Here is a 22357-nt window from a genome sequence, read left to right as displayed (position 1 = left end):
TCCCCGTTTGTCCTCCCTTGTTGTCTTTAGTTTTCAGTGGGGATCGACTAGTGCTCATCTCCTCCCTTCCCTAGCCTTAACTATACGCCAGGGAAAGACAGGGCAAAGCACACGTGCGGCGATTGGTGAAGAGCCAATATAGGGTCGTTAGGGGAGACAGGGTGACACTAGACCAGCATAGGAGGTCTCCATTCCCCCCTTTCCCTAGAGTCTGGGCTCCCTTTCCCTCTTCCCTTTGTGTTACACTAAGTCTCCCACACCTTTCGTGACAACAGGTCATAGGAAGTGGAATAAAATCAGATAAGTAGCTAAGCATTAAAATAAGCTCTGGAGACTCTCGGCAAGATCTCTGTCCCACCCACAGATCTTAACAGCTCATTTACATATTATATTAAGAAAAATGTGGATTTCTCTGGAATAGGACATCGGATCGCAGATATCAAGGTGTCATTTTATTCGGCTTCATATGACCTACATGCCCATATAGACGGCTCAGGAGGGTTGATCTTACTGATAGACTCCCTTTAAGACCTCCAAGTGCCCCCTTTTTTTTCTATCATAAAAGTAGTGAACAATCCCTTTAACTCAGAATTCTTCAATGGAATATAAAAATAAGTTCTACAACTCCTTAAAGTAACAAAGAAGTGAAAATGTTTCCTAGAATATGAGTTAGGGTGGGGGGGTACGCACCTCAATCAGCCACGGCTTCAGCCTGTCGTCTATGATGATATCGTAACCGTAACACTCGAAACAATGCTTGTCGTTATTCATCACCGGCTGATTAAAAAAAATAATAATAATAATAATTGAAAAATCTAAAAAAAAAGAAAGCTAAAATAAATAAAATAATAATAACAACAACAACAACAAGAAAAAGAAGAAGAAGGAGTAGAAGAAAAAGAAGAAGAAGAGGAGAAAGAAGGAGAAGAAGGAGGAGAAGAAGAAAAAGGAGAAGAAGATGAGGAGGAGGAAGAAGAAGGAGGAGGAAGAAGAAGGAGAAGAAGAAGAAGGAGGAGGAAGAAGAAGGAGAAGAAGAAGAAGGAGGAAGAGAAGAAGAAAAAGAAAGAGAAGGAGAAGAAGGACAAGGAAAAGAAGAAAGAGGAGAAGGAGTAGAAGAAGAAGGAGAAGAAAAAGAGGAGGAAAAAGATGATGGAGGAGGAGGAGAAGAAAAAGAAGAAGGAGGAGAAGAAGAAAAAGGAGAAGAAGAGGAGGAGGAAGAAGAAGGAGAAGAAGAAGGAGAAGAAGTAGAGGAAGAAGGAGGAGGAAGAAGGAGAAGAAGAAGAAGGAGGAGGAAGAGAAGAAGAAAAAGAAGGACAAGGAGAAGAAGGATAAGGAGAAGAAGGACAAGGAGAAGAAGGACAAAGAGAAGAAGGAGTAGAAAGATGATGGAGGAGGAGGAGAAGAAAAAGAAAGAAGAAAAAGAAGAAGAGGAGGAAGACGAAGGAGAGGAAAAAGAAGAAGAGGAGGAAGAAGACGGAGGAGAAGTAGAAGAGGAGGAATAAGAAAAAAAGAAGAGGAGGAAGGAGAAGAGAAGGAGAAAGAGGAGAAGGAGGAGAAGGAGAATACAAAAGTTATTTGGGGCCAAAATTTTTAGCTGATTTTAGAGGGACTGCCCAACCAACTGATGTGTATGAAATATGGACAAGGCGTAACCCGCTGGCAGAGGTGTATGGCAGTGGCTTTCTCCCCTCTGCCCTATGTAAACACATGAATGCTCATACAAGCAGACAATACATGTGTATGGGGGAAGTCGGGAGAAACTGTTTGGTCCATACTGTAATGCTTGTGACGTGGAGAATCCTTTCACTGATTGAGGCAAAATTGATCAAAATAATCTATTAAAGGGGTTTGTCAGGTAAAAACTAATTACTACCTACCCTCCAGGATAGGCGATAACTTACTGATCAGTGGGGGTCCGACCGCTGGAACCAGAACCAATTGGCTTCTGAAAAATTTGAGATTTCCTTTTACTTCATTCGGGAGGAGGTTTCTCCTGTAATAGCTGCAATGTGATCTTTGATATTCCGCTTCTCGTCATATTTCGCACTGACTCAACCCTCAGATGACTTGATAAAAGCATGTATCAGGGTTAGCAGCCACATGTTATAAGGGCGGGTGTCAGTAGGGTGTTATTAACCCTCCACCGCCCAGGTAGAGTCGATAGCCAAAGATCTAGGCCTGTCAAGGTCCCAAGGGGTTAAGCTAATTGCAGCTTCTCCTATGATTCCCCCCCCCCCCCCCATTGTACGGATCCCACCCATTGATTTGGGTTTAGCTTCTTTGATAGGATCCAGAACCCCCAGCTGTAATTGACTGCGGTTCCAGCTAACATATGTACGTAGGTCGCAGATAACCACATAAGTGCGCGGGCCGCAGCGTGTAATTATATCCTACATACTGTTCACCACCGACCACATGAGCCGCCGGTAATAACATTCTGGCGTCAGATCCCGCTGCGACAAACAACCGCACTGCTACACTGCCGCCACCTGCTGGCCGATCACAGGTAGTGCGCTACATATCATTTACAGGACATCGCAGCCGTCTGCATGGTACGTCAACATGAAAAAGGAATTAAAAAAAACATCTAACACCCGGAAAAAGAGGGCTCAAGATCTGTTCACATTATATTTGGACTGTACCCCTGGGAGTAAATCAAAACAATGGTAAACACCAGCATGTAAGCCGTATACCGCGTCAACGAAGGCCAAATGGACACTATACTGGCCCCATTGGATAAATAAGGGCCAGTGGTTGTGTTCAGCATATGCAGGAAGAATGCAACTGAGAAAGAAAGAAAGTGAGAAAGAAAGAGAGAGAAAGAATATAAAAAGAAGCAAAGAGTGAGAAAAAGAGAAAGAAAGAAAACAAAAGATAGAGTGAGAAAAATATAAAAGGAACGATAGAGGAAAGAAAAGGAGAGAGTGAGAAAAAAAAAGAAATATGGAAAAAAGAAAGAAACAAACGAAAAAGGAAAGAAAGAAAAAGGAAAATGAAAGAAAGAAAGAGAGAATGAGAAAAAGAAAGAAGGAAAAATGAAAATAGAAAAGGAAAGATACAAGATACAAAGATAGAGAACGAAAGCAAGAGTGAGAGAAAAAAAGAATAAAAGAAAGACAAGGAAAGAGTGAAAGAAAAAGAACAAAAGACTGAGAAAAGATACAAGGAAAAAAGGAAAGAATGAGAAAAACAAAGAAAGAAAAAAAGAGAAAGAGAAAGAAAGAGAATGAGAAAAAGAAAAGAAAAAAGAAAAGGAAAGATAGAGAATGAAAGCACGAGTGAGAAAAAGAAAGTGAAAAAAGAAAGAAAAATACAAAGAGAATGAAACAGAATAAGAAAAAGAAAGGAACAAATAAAGATAGAAAAAAAAATGAAAGAACAAAAGAAAAAGAGAAAAAAAGAAGAAAAATAGAACGAGAAAAAGAGAATGAAAGAAAGAGAAAAAGAAAGATAAAGATGAAAAAATGAAAGAAAGAAAGGCAAAGAAAGAGGAAAGAAAGAGAAAGGACGAAAGAAAAAAGAAAGAAAGAATGAACTGCTGCTGTCTTCTACATTAATCAGTAATTTCCGCCTGATTACTGATGGTCCCAGCAGTCACGCCCGCTGTCGGCAGCGCTCTGCCCGGCTGGCAGTGATGTGACAGCGGTGCCCGGAGAGCTGCCGGCTCCCGCCCCGGTAATGGCTGACTCACCGCCACAGCCTTCAGGGACTGGACGATTATCCAGTGGATTTCATCAAACAGTTTATCAGTGACCTCCCGGCCTCTCGTGCTCTCCAGGTACAGACGTAAATTACTGACCGTCCATTTCCCGCCGTGGACGTGATTGTAATCATCCTGCAAGAGAGAACAGCGTCTTATACCCAGCGAGGAGCCGCGGGCGGAGACTGGTGTACTGGAAGAAGGGCGAGCACGGCCCTGTGTGGTATCATATACAGAACGGATCCCTGACTCACTGTACACACATATATATATATATATATATATAATAATAATCTTTATTTATATAGCGCCAACATATTCCGCAGCGCTTTACAATTCAGAGGTTCATATACAACAGTCATAAGTAACATAGCTAAAGATAATACAATAATTACAGCAAAAATAATGACGACCCTGCTCGTAAGAGCTTACAATCTACAATGAGGTGGGGGTGACAAAAAGTACAATGGCTTATTTACAAGGATGGTCCGGCCATCTTGAGGGGATGAGGGAGAGATAAAGGCTGCATGAGCTCGTCACCGGCCAGTATCTGTGGTGCTTTTGGGTTCGGTGGAGACTTATGTTTGGAGAAATAATTAATGGGCTATAAGAATATAAAATGACTTCGATTAGGGAACGTGATAGGCCGCCCTAAACAGATGTGTTTTTAGGGAGTGCTTAAAACTGTGCAAGTTGTGGTTCGTCCTAATTTCTTGGGGTAGAGCATTCCAAAGAATAAGTGCAGCTCGGGAGAAGTCTTGGAGCCGGGAGTGGGAGGTGCGGACTAGTGCGGATGTTAGTCGAAAGTCGTTTGCGGAGCGTAGAGAACGGGTAGGCCGATAAACAGAAATGAGGGAAGAGATGTAGGGGGGTGCCACACTGTGGAGGGCTTTGTGGGTGAGAACTAGCTATTTAAATTGGATCCTATAATTCATGGGCAGCCAGTGCAATGACTGGCACAGAGCGGAGGAGTCTGAGTAACGATTAGCCAGATAGATGACCCTGGCTGCAGCATTAAGAATGGACTGGAGAGGGGAAAGTCGAGTGAGGGGGAGGCCAACTAATAGAGAATTACAGTAGTCCAGGCGCGAGTGTATGAGGGTGACAGTGAGGGTTTGTTTCCGTGGTGAGAAAGGGGCGGATTCTAGAGATGTTCTTCAGGTGCAAGCGACAAGAGAGGGAATGAGATTGTATATGGAAGGTTAAGGAAAGATTGGTGTCAAACACAACGCTCAGACAATGTGCCTGCTTGCTCGGCATTATTGTGGTGCCACACACATATATATATATATATATATATATACATACACCCCACAAGACCTACTGTATACTGGGAACACCCCACAAGACCTGCTGTATACCAGGAACACCCCACAGGACCTGCTGTATACCAGGAACACCCCACAGGACCTGCCGTATACTAGGAACACCCCACAGGACCTGCTGTATACCAGGAACACCCCACAGGACCTGCTGTATACCAGGAACACCCCACAGGACCTGCCGTATACCAGGAACACCCCACAGGACCTGCCATATACCAGGAACACCCCACAGGACCTGCCGTATACCAGGAACACCCCACAGGACCTGCCATATACTAGGAACACCCCACAGGACCTGCTGTATACCAGGAACACCCCACAGGACCTGCTGTATACCAGGAACACCCCACAGAACCTGCTGTATACCAGGAACACCCCACAGGACCTGCTGTATACCAGGAACACTCCACAAGACCTGCTGTATACCAGGAACACCCCACAGGACCTGCTGTATACCAGGAACACTCCACAAGACCCGCCGTATACCAGAAACACCCCACAAGACCCACAGTATACCGGGAACACCCCACAAGACCCACAGTATACCGGGAACACCCCACAAGACCAGCTGTATACCAGGAACACCCCACAGGACCTGCTGTATACCAGGAACACCCCACAGGACCTGCTGTATACCAGGAACACCCCACAGGACCTGCTGTATACCAGGAACACCCCACAGGACCTGCTGTATACCAGGAACACCCCACAGGACCTGCTGTATACCAGGAACACTCCACAAGACCTGCTGTATACCAGGAACACCACACAGGACCTGCTGTATACCAGGAACACTCCACAAGACCCGCCGTATACCAGAAACACCCCACAAGACCCACAGTATACCGGGAACACCCCACAAGACCCACAGTATACCGGGAACACCCCACAAGACCAGCTGTATACCAGGACACCCCACAGGACCTGCTGTATACCAGGAACACCCCACAGGACCTGCTGTATACCAGGAACACTCCACAAGACCTGCCGTATACTGGGAACACCCCACAAGACCTGCCGTATACCAGGAACACTCCACAAGACCTGCCGTATACTGGGAACACCCCACAAGACCTGCCGTATACCAGGAACACTCCACAAGACCTGCCGTATACTGGGAACACCCCACAAGACCCACAGTAAACCGGGAACACCCCACAAGACCTGCTGTATACCAGGAACACCCCACAGGACCTGCTGTATACCAGGAACACTCCACAAGACCTGCCGTATACTGGGAACACCCCACAAGACCCACAGTATACCAGGAACACCCCACAAGACCTGCTGTATACTGGGAACACCCCACAGGACTTGCCATATATCAGGAACACCCCACAAGACCTGCCGTATACCGGGAACACCCCACAGGACCAGCTGTATACCAGGAATACCCCACAGGACCTGCTGTATACCAGGAACACTCCACAAGACCTGCCGTATACTGGGAACACCCCACAAGACCCACAGTATACCGGGAACACCCCACAAGACCTGCTGTATACCAGGAACGCCCCACAGGACCTGCTGTATACTGGGAACACCCCACAGGACTTTCCATATACCAGGAACACCCCACAAGACCCGCCGTATACCAGGAACACCCCACAAGACCTGCCGTATACCGGGACCACCCCACAAGACCTGCTGTATACCGGGAACACCCCACAAGACCCGCCGTATACTGGGAACACCCCACAAGACCTGCTGTATACCAGAAACACCCCACAAGACCTGCTGTATACCAGAAACACCCCACAGGACCTGCTGTATACCAGGAACACCCCACAAGTCCTGCCGTATACTGGGAACACCCCACAAGACTTGCCATATACCAGGAGCACCCCACAAGACCTGCTGTATACTGGGAACACCCCACAAGACCTGCTGTATACCGGGAACACCCCGTAGGACCTGCTGTATACCGGGAACACCCCACAGGACTTGCCATATACCAGGAACACCCCACAAGACCCGCCGTATACCAGGAACACCCCACAAGACCTGCTGTATACCAAGAACACCCCACAGGACCTGCTGTATACTGGGAACACCCCACAAGACTTGCCATATACCAGGAACACCCCACAAGACCTGCCGTATACTGGGAACACTCCACAGGACCTGCCGTATACTGGGAACACCCCACAAGACCCACAGTATACCGGGAACACCCCACAAGACCAGCTGTATACCAGGAACACCCCACAGGACCTGCTGTATACTGGGAACAGCGACCAAGACCTGCTGTATACCAGGAACACCCCACAGGACCTGCTGTATACCAGGAACACCCCACAGGACCTGCTGTATACCAGGAACACCCCACAGGACCTGCTGTATACCAGGAACACTCCACAAGACCTGCTGTATACCAGGAACACCCCACAGGACCTGCTGTATACCAGGAACACTCCACAAGACCCGCCGTATACCAGAAACACCCCACAAGACCCACAGTACACCGGGAACACCCCACAAGACCAGCTGTATACCAGGAACACCCTACAGGACCTGCTGTATACCAGGAACACCCCACAGGACCTGCTGTATACCAGGAACACTCCACAAGACCTGCCGTATACTGGGAACACCCCACAAGACCCACAGTATACCGGGAACACCCCACAAGACCTGCTGTATACCAGGAACACCCCACAAGACCTGCTGTATACTGGGAACACCCCACAGGACTTGCCATATACCAGGAACACCCCACAAGACCCGCTGTATACCAGGAACACCCCACAAGACCTGCCGTATACCAAGAACACCCCACAGGACCTGCTGTATACTGGGAACACCCCACAAGACTTGCCATATACCAGGAACACCCCACAAGACCTGCCGTATACTGGGAACACTCCACAGGACCTGCCGTATACTGGGAACACCCCACAAGACCCACAGTATACCGGGAACACCCCACAAGACCAGCTGTATACCAGGAACACCCCACAGGACCTGCTGTATACCAGGAACACCCCGCAGGACCTGCTGTATACTGGGAACACCCCGCAGGACTTGCCATATACTAGGAACACCCCACAAGACCCGCCGTATACCAGGAACACCCCACAAGACTTGCCATATACCAGGAACACCCCACAAGACCCGCCGTATACCACGAACACCCCACAAGACCTGCTGTATACCGGGAACACCCCACAAGACCGGCTGTATACCAGGAACACTCCACAAGACCTGCCGTATACTGGGAACACCCCACAAGACTCACAGTATACCGGGAACACCCCACAAGACCTGCTGTATACCAGGAACACCCCACAGGACCTGCTGTATACCAGGAACACTCCACAAGACCTGCCGTATACTGGGAACACCCCACAAGACCCACAGTATACCGGGAACACCCCACAAGACCTGCTGTATACCAGGAACACCCCACAAGACCTGCTGTATACTGGGAACACCCCACAGGACTTGCCATATACCAGGAACACCCCACAAGACCTGCCGTATACCGGGAACACCCCACAAGACCTGCTGTATACCGGGAACACCCCGTAGGACCTGCTGTATACTGGGAACACCCCACAGGACTTGCCATATACCAGGAACACCCCACAAGACCCGCTGTATACCAGGAACACCCCACAAGACCTGCCGTATACCAAGAACACCCCACAGGACCTGCTGTATACTGGGAACACCCCACAAGACTTGCCATATACCAGGAACACCCCACAAGACCTGCCGTATACTGGGAACACTCCACAGGACCTGCCGTATACTGGGAACACCCCACAAGACCCACAGTATACCGGGAACACCCCACAAGACCAGCTGTATACCAGGAACACCCCACAGGACCTGCTGTATACTGGTAACAGCGACCAAGACCTGCTGTATACCAGGAACACCCCGCAGGACCTGCTGTATACTGGGAACACCCCGCAGGACTTGCCATATACTAGGAACACCCCACAAGACCCGCCGTATACCAGGAACACCCCACAAGACTTGCCATATACCAGGAACACCCCACAAGACCCGCCGTATACCAGGAACACCCTACAAGACCTGCTGTATACCGGTAACACCCCACAAGACCGGCTGTATACCAGAAACACCCCACAAGACCTGCCATATACTAGGAACACTCCACAGGACCTGCCGTATACCAGGAACACCCCACAAGACCTGCCGTATACTGGGAACACACCACAAGACCTGTCGTATACCAGGAACACCCCACAAGACCTGCCGTATACTGGGAACACACCACAAGACCTGTCGTATACCAGGAACACCCCACAAGACCTGCCATATACTGGGAACACTCCACAGGACCCGCCGTATACAGGGAATGCCCCACAAGACCCACCGTATACCAGGAACACAACCCACAAGACCTGCATATACCAGGAACACCCCACAAGACCCACCGTATACCAGGAACACCCCACAAGACCTGCCGTATACCGGGAACACTCCACAAGACCTGTCGTATACCAGGAACACCCCACAAGACCTGCCGTATACCGGGAACACTCCACAAGACCTGTCGTATACCAGGAACACCCCACAAGACCCACAGTATACCGGGAACACCCCACAAGACCTGCTGTATACTGGGAAGACTCCACAGGACCTGCTGTATACCAGGAACACCCCACAAGACCCGCCGTATACCAGGAACAACCCACAAGACCTGCTGTATACCGGGAACACCCCACAAGACCGGCTGTATACCAGAAACACCCCACAAGACCTGCCATATACTAGGAACACTCCACAGGACCTGCCGTATACCGGGAACACCCCACAAGACCTGCCGTATACCGGGAACACCCCACAAGACCCACAGTATACCGGGAACACCCCACAAGACCTGCTGTATACCAGGAACACCCCACAGGACCTGCTGTATACCAGGAACACCCCACAGGACCTGCCGTATACCAGAAACACCCCACAAGACCTGCCATATACTGGGAACACTCCACAGGACCTGCCGTATACCGGGAACACCCCACAATTCCCACAGTATACCGGGAACACCCCACAAGACCTGCTGTATACCAGGAACACCCCACAGGACCTGCTGTATACTGGGAACACCCCACAAGACTTGCCATATACCAGGAACACCCCACAAGACCTGCCGTATACTGGGAACACCCCACAAGACCTGCCGTATACCAGGAACACCCCACAAGACCTGCCGTATACCGGGAACACTCCACAGGACCTGCCGTATACCGGGAACACTCCACAGGACCTGCCGTATACCGAGAACACTCCACAAGACCTGCCGTATACCAGGAACACTCCACAGGACCTGCTGTATACCGGGAACACCCCACAAGACCTGCGTATACCAGGAATACCCCACAAGTCCTGCCGTATACTGGGAACACTCCACAGAACCTGCCATATACTGGGAACACTCCACAGGACCTGCCGTATACCGGGAACACCCCACAAGACCTGCCGTATACCGGGAACACCCCACAAGACCTGCCGTATACTGGGAACACCCCACAAGACCTGCCGTATACTGGGAACACACCACAAGACCTGTCGTATACCGGGAACACCCCGCAAGACCTGCCGTATACTGGGAACACACCACAAGACCTGTCGTATACCAGGAACACCCCACAAGACCTGCCGTATACTGGGAACACACCACAAGACCTGTCGTATACCAGGAACACCCCACAAGACCTGCCATATACTGGGAACACTCCACAGGACCCGCCGTATACTGGGAATGCCCCACAAGACCCACCGTATACCAGGAACACAACCCACAAGACCTGCATATACCAGGAACACCCCACAAGACCCACCGTATACCAGGAACACCCCACAAGACCTGCCGTATACCGGGAACACTCCACAAGACCTGTCGTATACCAGGAACACCCCACAAGACCTGCTGTATACCGGGAACACTCCACAAGACCTGTCGTATACCAGGAACACCCCACAAGACCCACAGTATACCGGGAACACCCCACAAGACCTGCTGTATACTGGGAACACCCCACAAGACCTGCTGTATACCGGGAACACCCCACAAGACCTGCTGTATACTGGGAACACTCCACAAGACCTGCTGTATACTGGGAACACTCCACAGGACCTGCTGTATACCAGGAACACCCCACAGGACCTGCCATATACTGGGAACACTCCACAGGACCTGCTGTATACTGGGAACACTCCACAGGACCTGCTGTATACCAGGAACACCCCACAGGACCTGCCATATACTGGGAACACTCCACAGGACCTGCCGTACACTGGGAACACCCCACAAGACCTGCATATACCAGGAACACCCCACAAGACCTGCCATATACTGGGAACACTCCACAGGACCTGCCATATACTGGGAATACATCACAAGACCTGCATATACCAGGAACACCCCACAAGACATGCCGTATACCGGGAACACCCCACAACTTCACCTGATGTGGTTAATGTTAGGCCGATCTGTATATATACATATATATATATATATATATATATACATACACACACACACACACACACATGCACGTAATCAGATTTTCTGGATTATTAGATGCCGGATTGTAGGAATTTCTTGATATTCATTATTTACATAGATTTTGTCAATCACGAGAAATCTAGAGCAAGGAATTCACGAGTTACCGTCGCTGCCCTTCACTACCATCCGCAGGATACCAGCTACAGCTTACGGCAGCCTGTATTCAGCATCTGGCTGCTTACATAGCTGGCCCGTCTGAAAGAAGAAATGTCTGTTGCCCATAGCAACCAATCAGAGCTCATCGTTCAAATTTTAAACAGTTCTGCTGAAAGGAAACCTGGGCTGTGATTGGTTGCTAGGGGCAACACGGACGGTTATTTTTTTTAAACTGTTTTCATAACTGGGTCCTAGTGTCCTTCAGCTTATAACAGACCCGGCTAGATGATGGCAGACATTGGTCACCTCCTTACCCCATGCTTCTGAATAGCGACGTTCGTCAGATGCACAAACATATTGTCCAGCTCGCTTGTACTTGGGGTGTACTTCACAGTGCAGAAACGACAGAATCCAAGTTTGTACCTGGAGGGGGAAGAATATAACAAGATGGTGTCTTAGAAGGTGATGGGCGGCGCCTAACACGGGGTTTCACTTTTTGGGTCTTTTTGCACCTTTGTGTCATACTACACCCCCTTAGGAACTGAAGTAGTTATCAGTTTTATACGTGTATTCCTTTAACCCCATAAGGGTGCAGGTTTTTTTTTTTTGGGGGGGGGGGGTTTGATGAAAAAAAGTTAAGTGATCGGCCATTGTTTTTTTGGGGGGGCTATATGTTTACAGTGTGATTGCAAAGATAATAAATGTCTAATTATTTTTATTATGTTTTATTACTTTCGCACTAATTTTTATTTATTTATTTTTTAATAATTTTTTTTTAGCCGCATTCCAAGATGTGCAGACTTTTTTATCCCCCCCCCCAGATGGAATTGCCCATAATACAATTGACTAAAAAACTGAGGGGTTCATTACAGCGATACCTCCACTCTTTTACTAAGGAATTGTGTCTCACTGGATCCTCGGGGGCGGGTCTTTAGGCTCCTCTGCATAATTACCCTATGAGCTCCGCCCCTTTCATACAGACAGTAGGAAGTAGCCACTAAATAAAAAGGTCCATATTTCTGGAACCGTATGGCGGATTTTCAAAAAACAAAAACCGGAATACTCAGGGGGACAGCGGGAATAAAATAGGAGCAAAAAATTGACACTTTTGTCCTGGTGATAGGTCCTTTTTAAATTGAGTTTTGGGGGTGACAGACTCCCTTTAAAGGGTTAGACATTGATTATAGGCGGCTTTATAGAGGCCATTTTCTGGAGCAGATCTGTACTGCGATTGCCAGTTTTGGATGATACATTAAGTGTATACATCACATATCCATTACTTACATGTAGCACTTGAGCGGCCGGTATGTCGTCACAAGCACGTACAGACGCAGATCAAATTTCTTTCCGCCGATCAGCAAAGGATTATCGATATATAAGGAGATAACATAGGCTTCCTTAGAAGACTGGGACACAAATCTGAAAAGTAGAATTTTTATTATTTTTTTTTAACTATAATATATTGGTCATATCTAAACCAATATGCCCTAACAATTGGAAATATGGTCAGACGGCTTTGGAGGAGTTCAATGGGCCCCGGGCTGTCTGTCCAAGCTAAACAGGGGCCTCAACCCTTTCATAGAGAAATACTCAGCTCGCCCCGATAGAGTAAATTCCTGCCAAACATAGTTTGCTCAAGTTAAAGGGGTTGTCCATCTTGGATTTTTATTTTTTTTTATTTTACTTAAATGCATAAATTTGGGGTTAAAAATCATTTTTGCAATTGGGTTTCATTATAAATTTTACACCGTTTGGCTTTTACATGCTCTTTTTTTCCCTGCATGTTCTACTTTAATGAGGTCTGTGTGAGAGGAGCTAAGAAAAAAGACATATAAAACAGTTACAAAAATTTTTTTTAGCCTCAAATACATGCATTTAATTAAACAAAAAGAGCCCCTAAATGTGGACAACCCCTTTAAATTATAAAATCTTTCTGCTTGCAACCACCACTAGGGGAAGCTGAGAGCATATTGAGTGTGTGTAAAGTACACAGTGTACGTAGTCGGAACATTCCAGCTCCATACACCATGTAGTGGCCGTTCTTAGGTACTGCAGCTCAGATCATATTCACTTCAATAGTAGGTGAGCTGCAGTACCTGAGAACGGCCACTACATGGTGTATGGAGCTGTGCTGTTCCGACTCCACGCACTGCGAACAAACAGCTGATTAGGTGTCAGATCGAATGATCGAATATTGAAGACCTATGCTAAGAATTGGTCTACAATATCTAAGTCCTGGACAACCCCTTTAAGTGTATTACAATGGCAGCGGAATATACAAAGGCACGTTTTTCTGTCACTCACGAGGAAGTCTTGCTATCCCTGGACCACTTCTTAATCTGTGAGAGCTTGTTGATGAGGAATATCCCTTTTCCTTGGGCTTTTCCGCAAGGTTTCATGATCCAAGTGCTGGACGGATTTTTCCGAAATTCTTCTACAAATAAGTTATAATCAGCCGGTAGCATAAAGGTGACCGGCACGAAGTCTAAAGGAGAAGGACACAAAATAAACGACATATTGTGCCGTAAACCGTAATAGAAGGTTGATACATTGCGCGCTCCTAATTGCGACTGTGGGCTGTCATGTGTTCCGCTTTTCAATTTGTGTACACAGTAAGGAAAGGAGATTAAGCCCCCCATACACACTAGACTATCATCACCAATATCAGAGGCATGGCTGAGAGACTGTCCTCGAAAGACGATGCCAAGGAAGATAAGGATTGGGCATGTGAGAGCGGCAGAACGGGGAGCATAATTACAGGATGGACCCAGGAGCTGGGACATTATACCAGGAAGGGGCCCAGGATGGAGGAGATTATTACTGGAAAGGGCCAGGATGAGGACATTACACCAGGATGGAGGACATTACCACTGGAAGAGGCCCAGGATGGGGGACATTATAATAACAGGAAGGGGCCAGGATGGGGGACATTATAGCAGGAAGGAGCTCAGGATGGGGGACATTATAGCAGGAAGGGGCTCAGGAAGGGGGACATTATAGCAGGAAGGGGCTCAGGATGTTGGACAGTATAGCAGGAAAGAGCCCAGGATGACATTATTACTGAAAGGGGCACAGGATGGGGGATGGAAGACATTATTAGTGTCACGGGTGTGTCAGAGGTGACAAGACAGTCGCCCTGCAGTTGGTTGCAGGAGATCTTTACGTTTGGCATTACAGACATCTTCATAGAAGCTGTCTCTCTAGGACACAGCGGCTACCTTCCTCTGGCTAATTAACACCCTGCCTGGATGTATAAATACCTGCTGTGTTTCAGAGGGAGGTGCCGGTGATATTCATTACTACCTGTGAAAGCTTTAGCAAGAGCAGTACTTCGTCCTCTCTGGAGCTTGAGGCCGTGTGCGCATTTGTCTGGAGTTCGTCTAAAGCTAAGCAATTTCCCCCTGTTTGTCCACCCCTGTTGTCTATAGTGTTTAGTGGAGATCGACTAGTTCTCATCTCCTCCCTTCCCTAGCGTTAGTCACACGCCAGGGATGTTAGAGGAGGCAGGGTGCGCTAGATCAACCTAGGAGGTCTCCACTCCCCCCTTTCCCTAGAGTCTGGGCTCCCTTTCCCTCTTCCCTTTGTGTTGCACTAAGTCTCCCACACCTTTCGTGACAACAGGTCATAGGAATTGGAATAAAATCAGATGTGTAGCTAAGCATTAAAGTAAGCTCTGGAGACTCTCGGCAAGATCTCTGTCCCACCCACAGATCTTAACAGCTCATTTACATATTATATTAAGAAAAATGTGGATTTCTCTGGAATAAGACATCAGATCCCAGATATGAAGGTGTCATTTTATTCGGCTTCATATGACCTACATGTCCATATAGACAGCTCCGGAGGGTTGATCTTACTGATAGACTCCCTTTAAGACCTCCAAGTGCCCCATTTTTATTTCTATCATAAAAAGTAGTGAACAATCCCTTTAACTCAGAATTCTTCAATGGAATATAAAAATAAGTTCTACAACTCCTTAAAGTAACAAAGAAGTGAAAATGTTTCCTAGAATATGCTTCAGCCTATCGTCTATGATGATATCGTAACCGTACCACTCGAAACAAGTCTTTCCCACACCTTGTGTGACAATTAGTGGAAGCGGCCCAGGATGGATGACATTAGTACAAAATGGGGGACATTAGTACAAAATGGGGGACATTAGTACAAAATGGGGGACGATCGGCAACACGTATGTCTGAGGACCTGATGAAGGCTATATATCTTTAATTTTAATAGCGGAAACGCATTGTTTTATTTATAAGTTTTATCTATTTATTAACTTGAATAAATCTTCTGAAGAAGTAAATCCTTTTTTTGGATAATCATTCCTTGTGACCCTGGGAGCGCTCAATTGGCTGGATACATACTCTGAACCTTTAAAGGATTTAGAACGCTACAAGAGCTAATACATCTAACCATCATGCTGGTGGAAACCCAGGTCCAAATTTTGCATCGGGGTCCAATGGACTCTACCACTTTATCTAAGGTGTAAAGGTGTATGGCCAACAAAGAGGGAGGAAAAGTCAGGGAAAAGGTTAATGTAGAGGTAGGTGACTAAAAGTTTTATAAACTCCAAAGTGGCCTTTGGTTGCAAATTTCCTATATAAACAAGTACAGGAAGAGCAGCTCTGGAGAACAAACCGTTGCTTCAACAAGTGGACTATATTTGAATTTTTGGGGATCATTTATGACCCCATTAAGAATATTAATGGTAGAAATGTCACAGAAGTGAATTCTTGCCATGGATAGTAACTTTCCAATAAAACAAATCTCGACCCCAGCGGACAGTAATAGCTCTCGGGGGGAGTTTTCCACTGACCTAAGTACAGATATTTGCCATTTTCGTCCTTCTCAGCCAGGGGGCTGCCTTCCTTTTCCACCTCTTTCCGGTACCTCTTGATGTTCTTCACCATCAGATCCTTCCTGGTGAGCTCGTAGTGATTAGGAAAGTGATTGACGAGTTGATCATCTGACAAGCGGAAGCCGGTCTCTACGCTGAAGCAGTTTCTGATGGTCTGCACGCTCATCCTGAAAGAGAGCGATTGGGGAGGAGGCAAGCACACGGATGTAAATGAGGGGTCCAACAATCGGGGGAGGGGAGAGGAATGATCAAATGTATAATAATGCATAAGGAAAATAAGTTCTGTAACTTTCTAATATACTTTGTGTTTAAATTCCAAAACATTTTCAAAAGTTCTCAAGAGTTTTGCTTGCTTCCAGTGAACGGAAACATTCGTGTCCAGATCTATAGATCTAAGCATCAATAGTCTGTGCCTTGTGGATACAATTGTTGCAATATTTTAGTAAGGTTTTCAGTCTAGGAATGTACAGTAAATAAAAATTACTTTCACTGAAGTTTCTGTTTCTGAGCTCCTCTGTGTTCATTTATGACCACATCAAAGTTCAGCTCAACTTTGATGTGGTCATCAATCAGCAAGGAGGAGCTGAGAAAAACACAGATAAAAGAGTTACCAACTCCCCGTCAGAACAAGCTTACTGACAGACTCTCAGTTAACCCACCCTACAACCAAAACATGTAGGGAAATAGCCTGTACATATCAAATGGTGAAAATGTATTTATTTTTTTACAAAAAATACATGCATTTAATTAAGAAAGAAAAAATTACCCCTAAGGTGTCCATACCCTTACCCATAATAGAAAAGTAGGTGCAGTATAACCATTAGTAAACTATTGGCTTATGTTGCCATAAAAGTAGCTCTAATGCGCCACCTTGTGGCTTACGTAGGATTTACACTTTTTAATTCTGTCTCAAAATGGCTCAAATTTGTCTCAGATTTCTGACATATGCAAAAAAAATGTCTCAAGACGGTGTCATATTAGTCTTATCATCGCAGGTATTTGCTCTTTGACATTTTTTAGTATAATGGCCGATTTCTTAAAAAAATGTGTATGGAATTAAATTATTTCCCATTGGCAGGAGCAAGGAGGTACATTCCACAGAGGCAGCGGCTATGGGGCCTCTAAATAAAAGGGGCCCACATCTGAGGGGTGAATACTACTTGACTCCCCACTCCAAAAGAACATCTAGTTTAAAGAGGGCCCCATTTTCCAAGCATATATCCACCCATAGCCATGTTCTTACCAGTAGAAATTCCAGTCTTCGCTCTCCGACACCTGGACCCATCCGCGCTTCTCAAAGTTATTAATCAGCACTGATTTCTCGATATCTGTCACCCATTTCAGTTTTCCCGACATGGCCCTGGATGGCAGAAAGGGGAGACATTACACAGACGTAACTCCAATATACACACAGTACAAGATTCAGAAGATAAGAGGCACTATCAGTATGTCTTTGGAGTGCGGGAGGAAATCGGTGAACCCGGAGGAAACCCAAGAAACATGGGAAGAAGATACAGACTCCTTCCAGATGTTGTCCTTGGTGGGATTTGAACCCAGGACCCCAGAGCTGCAAAGCAACAATGCTGCACACACTACCAGTACAAACCAGAGAGCAGCCCCATTACACATGCAAGCTGAAGAATATCCACATTACCAGTGACAGACGGAGAGTGCCCCGATTACTAGTTCCTGCCATAATTACACATTACAAGTACAGGTAGCCAGGAAGTGTCCGCATTAACAGTGTTAGACAAAAATAGCCCACGTTAGCAGTAGAGGCCCGAAAGTGCCTATATTAGCAGTGCAGGCCAAAAAAATGCCTACATTAGCAGTGCTAGACAGAAAGTTCCCCCCATTAGCAGTGTCCACTCATAAAGAGCCCCCATTAACAGTACCAAACAAAAAGTGCCTACATTAACAGTGCAGGACAGAAAGTTCCCCAATTATCAGCGTCCACCCATAAAGTGTCCCCGTTAACAGTGACAGACAGAAAGTGTCTACATTAACAGTGCAGGCCAGAAAGTTCTCTCATTAGCAGTGTCTACCCATAAAGTGCCCCTATTAACAGTGTCAAACAGAAAGTGCCTACTTTTGCAGTGCAGGCCAAAAAATGCCTACATTAGCAGTGCTAGACAGAAAGTTCCCCCGTTAGCAGTGTCCATACATAAAGTGCCCCCATTAACAGTGCCAAACAGAAAGTGCCTACATTAACAGTGTCAAACAGAAAGTTCCCCCATTAGTAGTGTCTACCCATAAAGTGCCCCCTTTAACAGTGCTAGACAGAAAGTGAACACTTCAATATTGCCAATCAGTAAAACCCCCATTAACCATTTCAGACAGAAAGTGCCCAGATGAACAGTGTCAGACAGAAAGTGCCCAGATACAGTAGAGTGAACTTACCCAAGCAGTGCCAGAAAGACCCCAAGCAGTGCCAGAAAGACCCCAACTAAAAGTGTCAGATAGAAAGTGCTCCCATTAACAGTGCCAGGCAGAAAGTGCCCTCATTAACAGTGCCAAACAGAAAGATCCCCATTAAAAGTGCAACACAGAAATTTCTTTCACAGACGGCACTAGGACCAAAAATACTTTAGAGTGAACCTACCTGAGCAGTGCAAGAAAGACCCCCATTAAAAGTGTCAAATATAAAGTGCTCCCATTAACAGTGCCAATCAATAAGGCCCCCATGAAAAATGTCAGCTAAAAATTACCCTCATTACAGTGCAACACAGAAAGTGCCCACATTAACAGTACCAGTAGAAAGTGCCAATCAGAAAACCCCCCAATAAAAGAACAGGACCGAAAGTGCCCACATTAACAGTGCCAGACTGAAAGTGCCATTCAGACACACCCCCATTAACAGTGCAGGAAAGAAAGTGCCCCCATTAACAGTGCCAGATGCCATATTTCAGGCACTGTAAGGGGGATATTATTATTTGTGGGCAGCCATGGCTCCATTATTTGGGGGCGGTACGGTACGGTGGTCTATATTGTACTGTATATGAAGGAAACTATTTAGATTTAATTATTATAATATATATTTATTGCAAAAGCTGAAATTTTGGTTTGCACACAGAGGGTTAACCATATCTGATTCTATACAGCAGGAGATGATGGATGACCTGACTGTACTATTATAGTCGTCCGCGCGCCCCCTTTACTAGCCCTAACAATGGCCCCAGTAGCCGTCGTCCCCTCCATTGCCCCCTATAATATACTCACAGTGGAGGTGCAGCCAGAGCCCTGCAGCAAGAGGAGCAGGTGCAGCTGACACATCCACTTCCGGGCCGTCTCTATGGCAACCGACCAAGCCCATGCTGGCTGTGAAGAGCTGCCCTTCCCCCCCTGCAGTTCTCACTCTTATAATATCCAGCTTTGTAATAAGAGGAGAAATGGCCATGACAGCTCCAAGGGAGCAGCACCACCTGCTGGTACTCTGGTGTAATTGTAATAATCATCTTTTCATGCACTCCCCTCTTCTAAGGCCTCAGATCCAGTTATTATATGGAAGGAAATAAAAGGGTATTCACTACCTAAAAATTCTGCAAATTGTATAGTTTTTTGTTTTTAAAAAAAAAAAAAAAACTTAGTGCATTGGATTCTCAAAGTCCCTAGTCCGGATGAGCACGGACTGGAGGTGCTGGTGCAGCAGGGCGGTAGAGACGGGTGAAGAGGGTTTGATGTAAAAGACTGAAGAGGACGTGGGAACTGGTGTAGCAGAGCTAGAACAATGATGACTTATGAAGCAGAACTGGAACAGCGATGAATAATGTAGCAGAGATAGAACAGCTGGAACAGCAATGATTGATGAAGCAGAATGGAACTGCGAGGACTAATCTAGCATAACTGGAACAGCGATGAATAATGAAGCAGAGCTGTAATAGGATGACTGAGGAAGCAGAGCTGGAACAGCGATGAATAATGTAGCAGAGCTGGAACAGTGATGACTGATGAAGCAGAGCCGGAATAGCGAGGACTAATCTAGTAGAGATGGAATAGAGAGGACTAATCTAGCAGAGATGGAATAGCGAGGACTAATCTAGCAGAGCTGGAATAGCGAGCACTAATCTAGCAGAGCTGGAATAGCGAGCACTAATCTAGCAGAGCTGGAATAGCGAGCACTAATCTAGCAGAGCTGGAATAGCGAGAACTAATCTAGCAGAGCTGGAACAGCTAAAAAAATCTAGCAGAGCTGAAACAGAAAGGAGTAATCTAGCAGAGCTGAAACAGAAAGGAGTAATCTAGCAGAGCTGGAACAGCAAGATTTAATATAGCAGTGCGGGAACAGCGATGACTAATCTAGCAGAGCTGGAATAGCGAGGACTAATCTAGCAGAGATGGAACAGAGAGGACTAATCTTACAGAGCTGGAATAGCGATAACTAATCTAGCCGAGCTGGAATAGCTAGAACTAATCTAGTAGAGTTGTAATAGCGATAACTAATCTAGCAGAGTTGGAATAGTTATAACTAATCTAGTAGAGTTGGAATAGCGATAACTAATCTAGTAGAGTTGGAATAGTGAGAACTAATCTAGTAAAGTTGAAATAGCGAGGACTGATCTAGCAGAGGTGGAATAGAGAGGACTAATCTAGCAAAGCTTGAACAGCAAGGACTAATCTAGCATAACTGGAACAGCGATGAATAATGAAGCAGAGCTGTAATAGGATTACTGAGGAAGCAGAGCTGGAACAGCGATGAATAATATAGCAGAGCTGGAACAGTGATGACTGATGAAGCAGAGCCGGAATAGCGAGGACTAATCTAGTAGAGATGGAATAGCGAGGACTAATCTAGCAGAGCTGGAATAGCGAGGACTAATCTAGCAGAACTAGAATAGCGAACACTAATCTAGCAGAGCTGGAATAGCGAGCACTAATCTAGCAGAGCTGGAATAGTGAGCACTAATCTAGCAGAGCTGGAATAGCGAGAACTAAACTAGCAGAGCTGGAACAGCTAAAAAAATCTAGTAGAGCTGAAACAGAAAGGAGTAATCTAGCAGAGCTGGAACAGAAAGGAGTAATCTAGCAGAGCTGGAACAGCAAGGTTTAATATAGCAGTGCGGGAACAGCGATGACTAATCTTACAGAGCTGGAATAGCGAGAACTAATCTAGGAGAGTTGGAATAGCGATAACTAATCTAGTAGAGCTGGAATAGCGAGAACTAATTTAGTAGAGCTGGAATAGCGAGGACTAATCTAGCAGAGGTGGAATAGCGAGGACTAATCTAGCAGAGTTGGAATAACGAGGACTAATCTAGCAGAGGTGGAATAGCGAGGACTAATCTAGCAGAGTTGGAATAGCGAGGACTAATCTAGCAGAGGTGGAATAGCGAGGATTAATCTAGCAGAGCTGGAATAGCGAGGATTAATCTAGCAGAGCTAGAATAGCGACAATTAATCTAGCAGAGCTGGAATATCAAGGATTAATCTAACAGAGCTGGAATAGTGAGGACTAATCTAACAGAGCTGGAATAGTGAGGACTAATCTAACAGAGATGCAGCATCCATGAACTAAAATAAGAGTTGTAGCAGTGGTGGAACAATGATGGCTAGAATAGCAAAGTCGTTGCAGTGGAATGCAACACATGCAGCAGTGCTGAGTTTGCAGTGGTAGTACAGTGCAGTGGAAGGAATGCCAACTACCTGAATACTCAGGTGGCATCATACTGCCTGAAGCAAGTTAATGTTTGGGCGGAATTACGTCACTGGAGCGCATTGGGTTGCAATGGCAGATGAACAAAGAACCTGAGCCGGTGTGGAAGAAGAATGCAGCTGCCCAGTGCCAGAGCCAGGCCAGCTTGTCTTCAGGAGATGACCCTATTGTCTAACTC

At 46.3% G+C, this 22357-nt stretch overlaps 1 protein-coding gene across 1 annotated transcript in view; it reads right to left on the bottom strand.

The window, feature by feature from the left end:
- TTLL1 (TTL family tubulin polyglutamylase complex subunit L1) overlaps nucleotides 1-19903 on the bottom strand; it is a 29242-nt gene extending 9339 nt beyond the window's left edge. The window contains exons 1-8 of the mRNA XM_073650026.1: nucleotides 19749-19903; nucleotides 17773-17889; nucleotides 16488-16696; nucleotides 13973-14153; nucleotides 12953-13087; nucleotides 11983-12091; nucleotides 3692-3835; nucleotides 691-777 (exon numbers count right to left, since the gene is read on the bottom strand). Of these exons, the coding sequence (XP_073506127.1) occupies nucleotides 691-777; nucleotides 3692-3835; nucleotides 11983-12091; nucleotides 12953-13087; nucleotides 13973-14153; nucleotides 16488-16696; nucleotides 17773-17885 (978 nt within the window). The 5' untranslated portion in view covers nucleotides 17886-17889; nucleotides 19749-19903. The remainder of the gene's footprint in view (nucleotides 1-690; nucleotides 778-3691; nucleotides 3836-11982; nucleotides 12092-12952; nucleotides 13088-13972; nucleotides 14154-16487; nucleotides 16697-17772; nucleotides 17890-19748) is intronic.
- Between the last annotated feature and the right edge of the window lie 2454 nt (nucleotides 19904-22357).

The sequence above is a fragment of the Phyllobates terribilis genome, unplaced genomic scaffold (assembly GCF_046119375.1).
Source record: "Phyllobates terribilis strain yellow unplaced genomic scaffold, ASM4611937v1 Scaffold_10__3_contigs__length_209671492, whole genome shotgun sequence".
NCBI classification, from domain to species: Eukaryota; Metazoa; Chordata; class Amphibia; order Anura; family Dendrobatidae; genus Phyllobates; species Phyllobates terribilis.
Note: the sequence above shows the minus strand (reverse complement) of the source record. Positions and strands in the feature narration are given on the sequence as shown.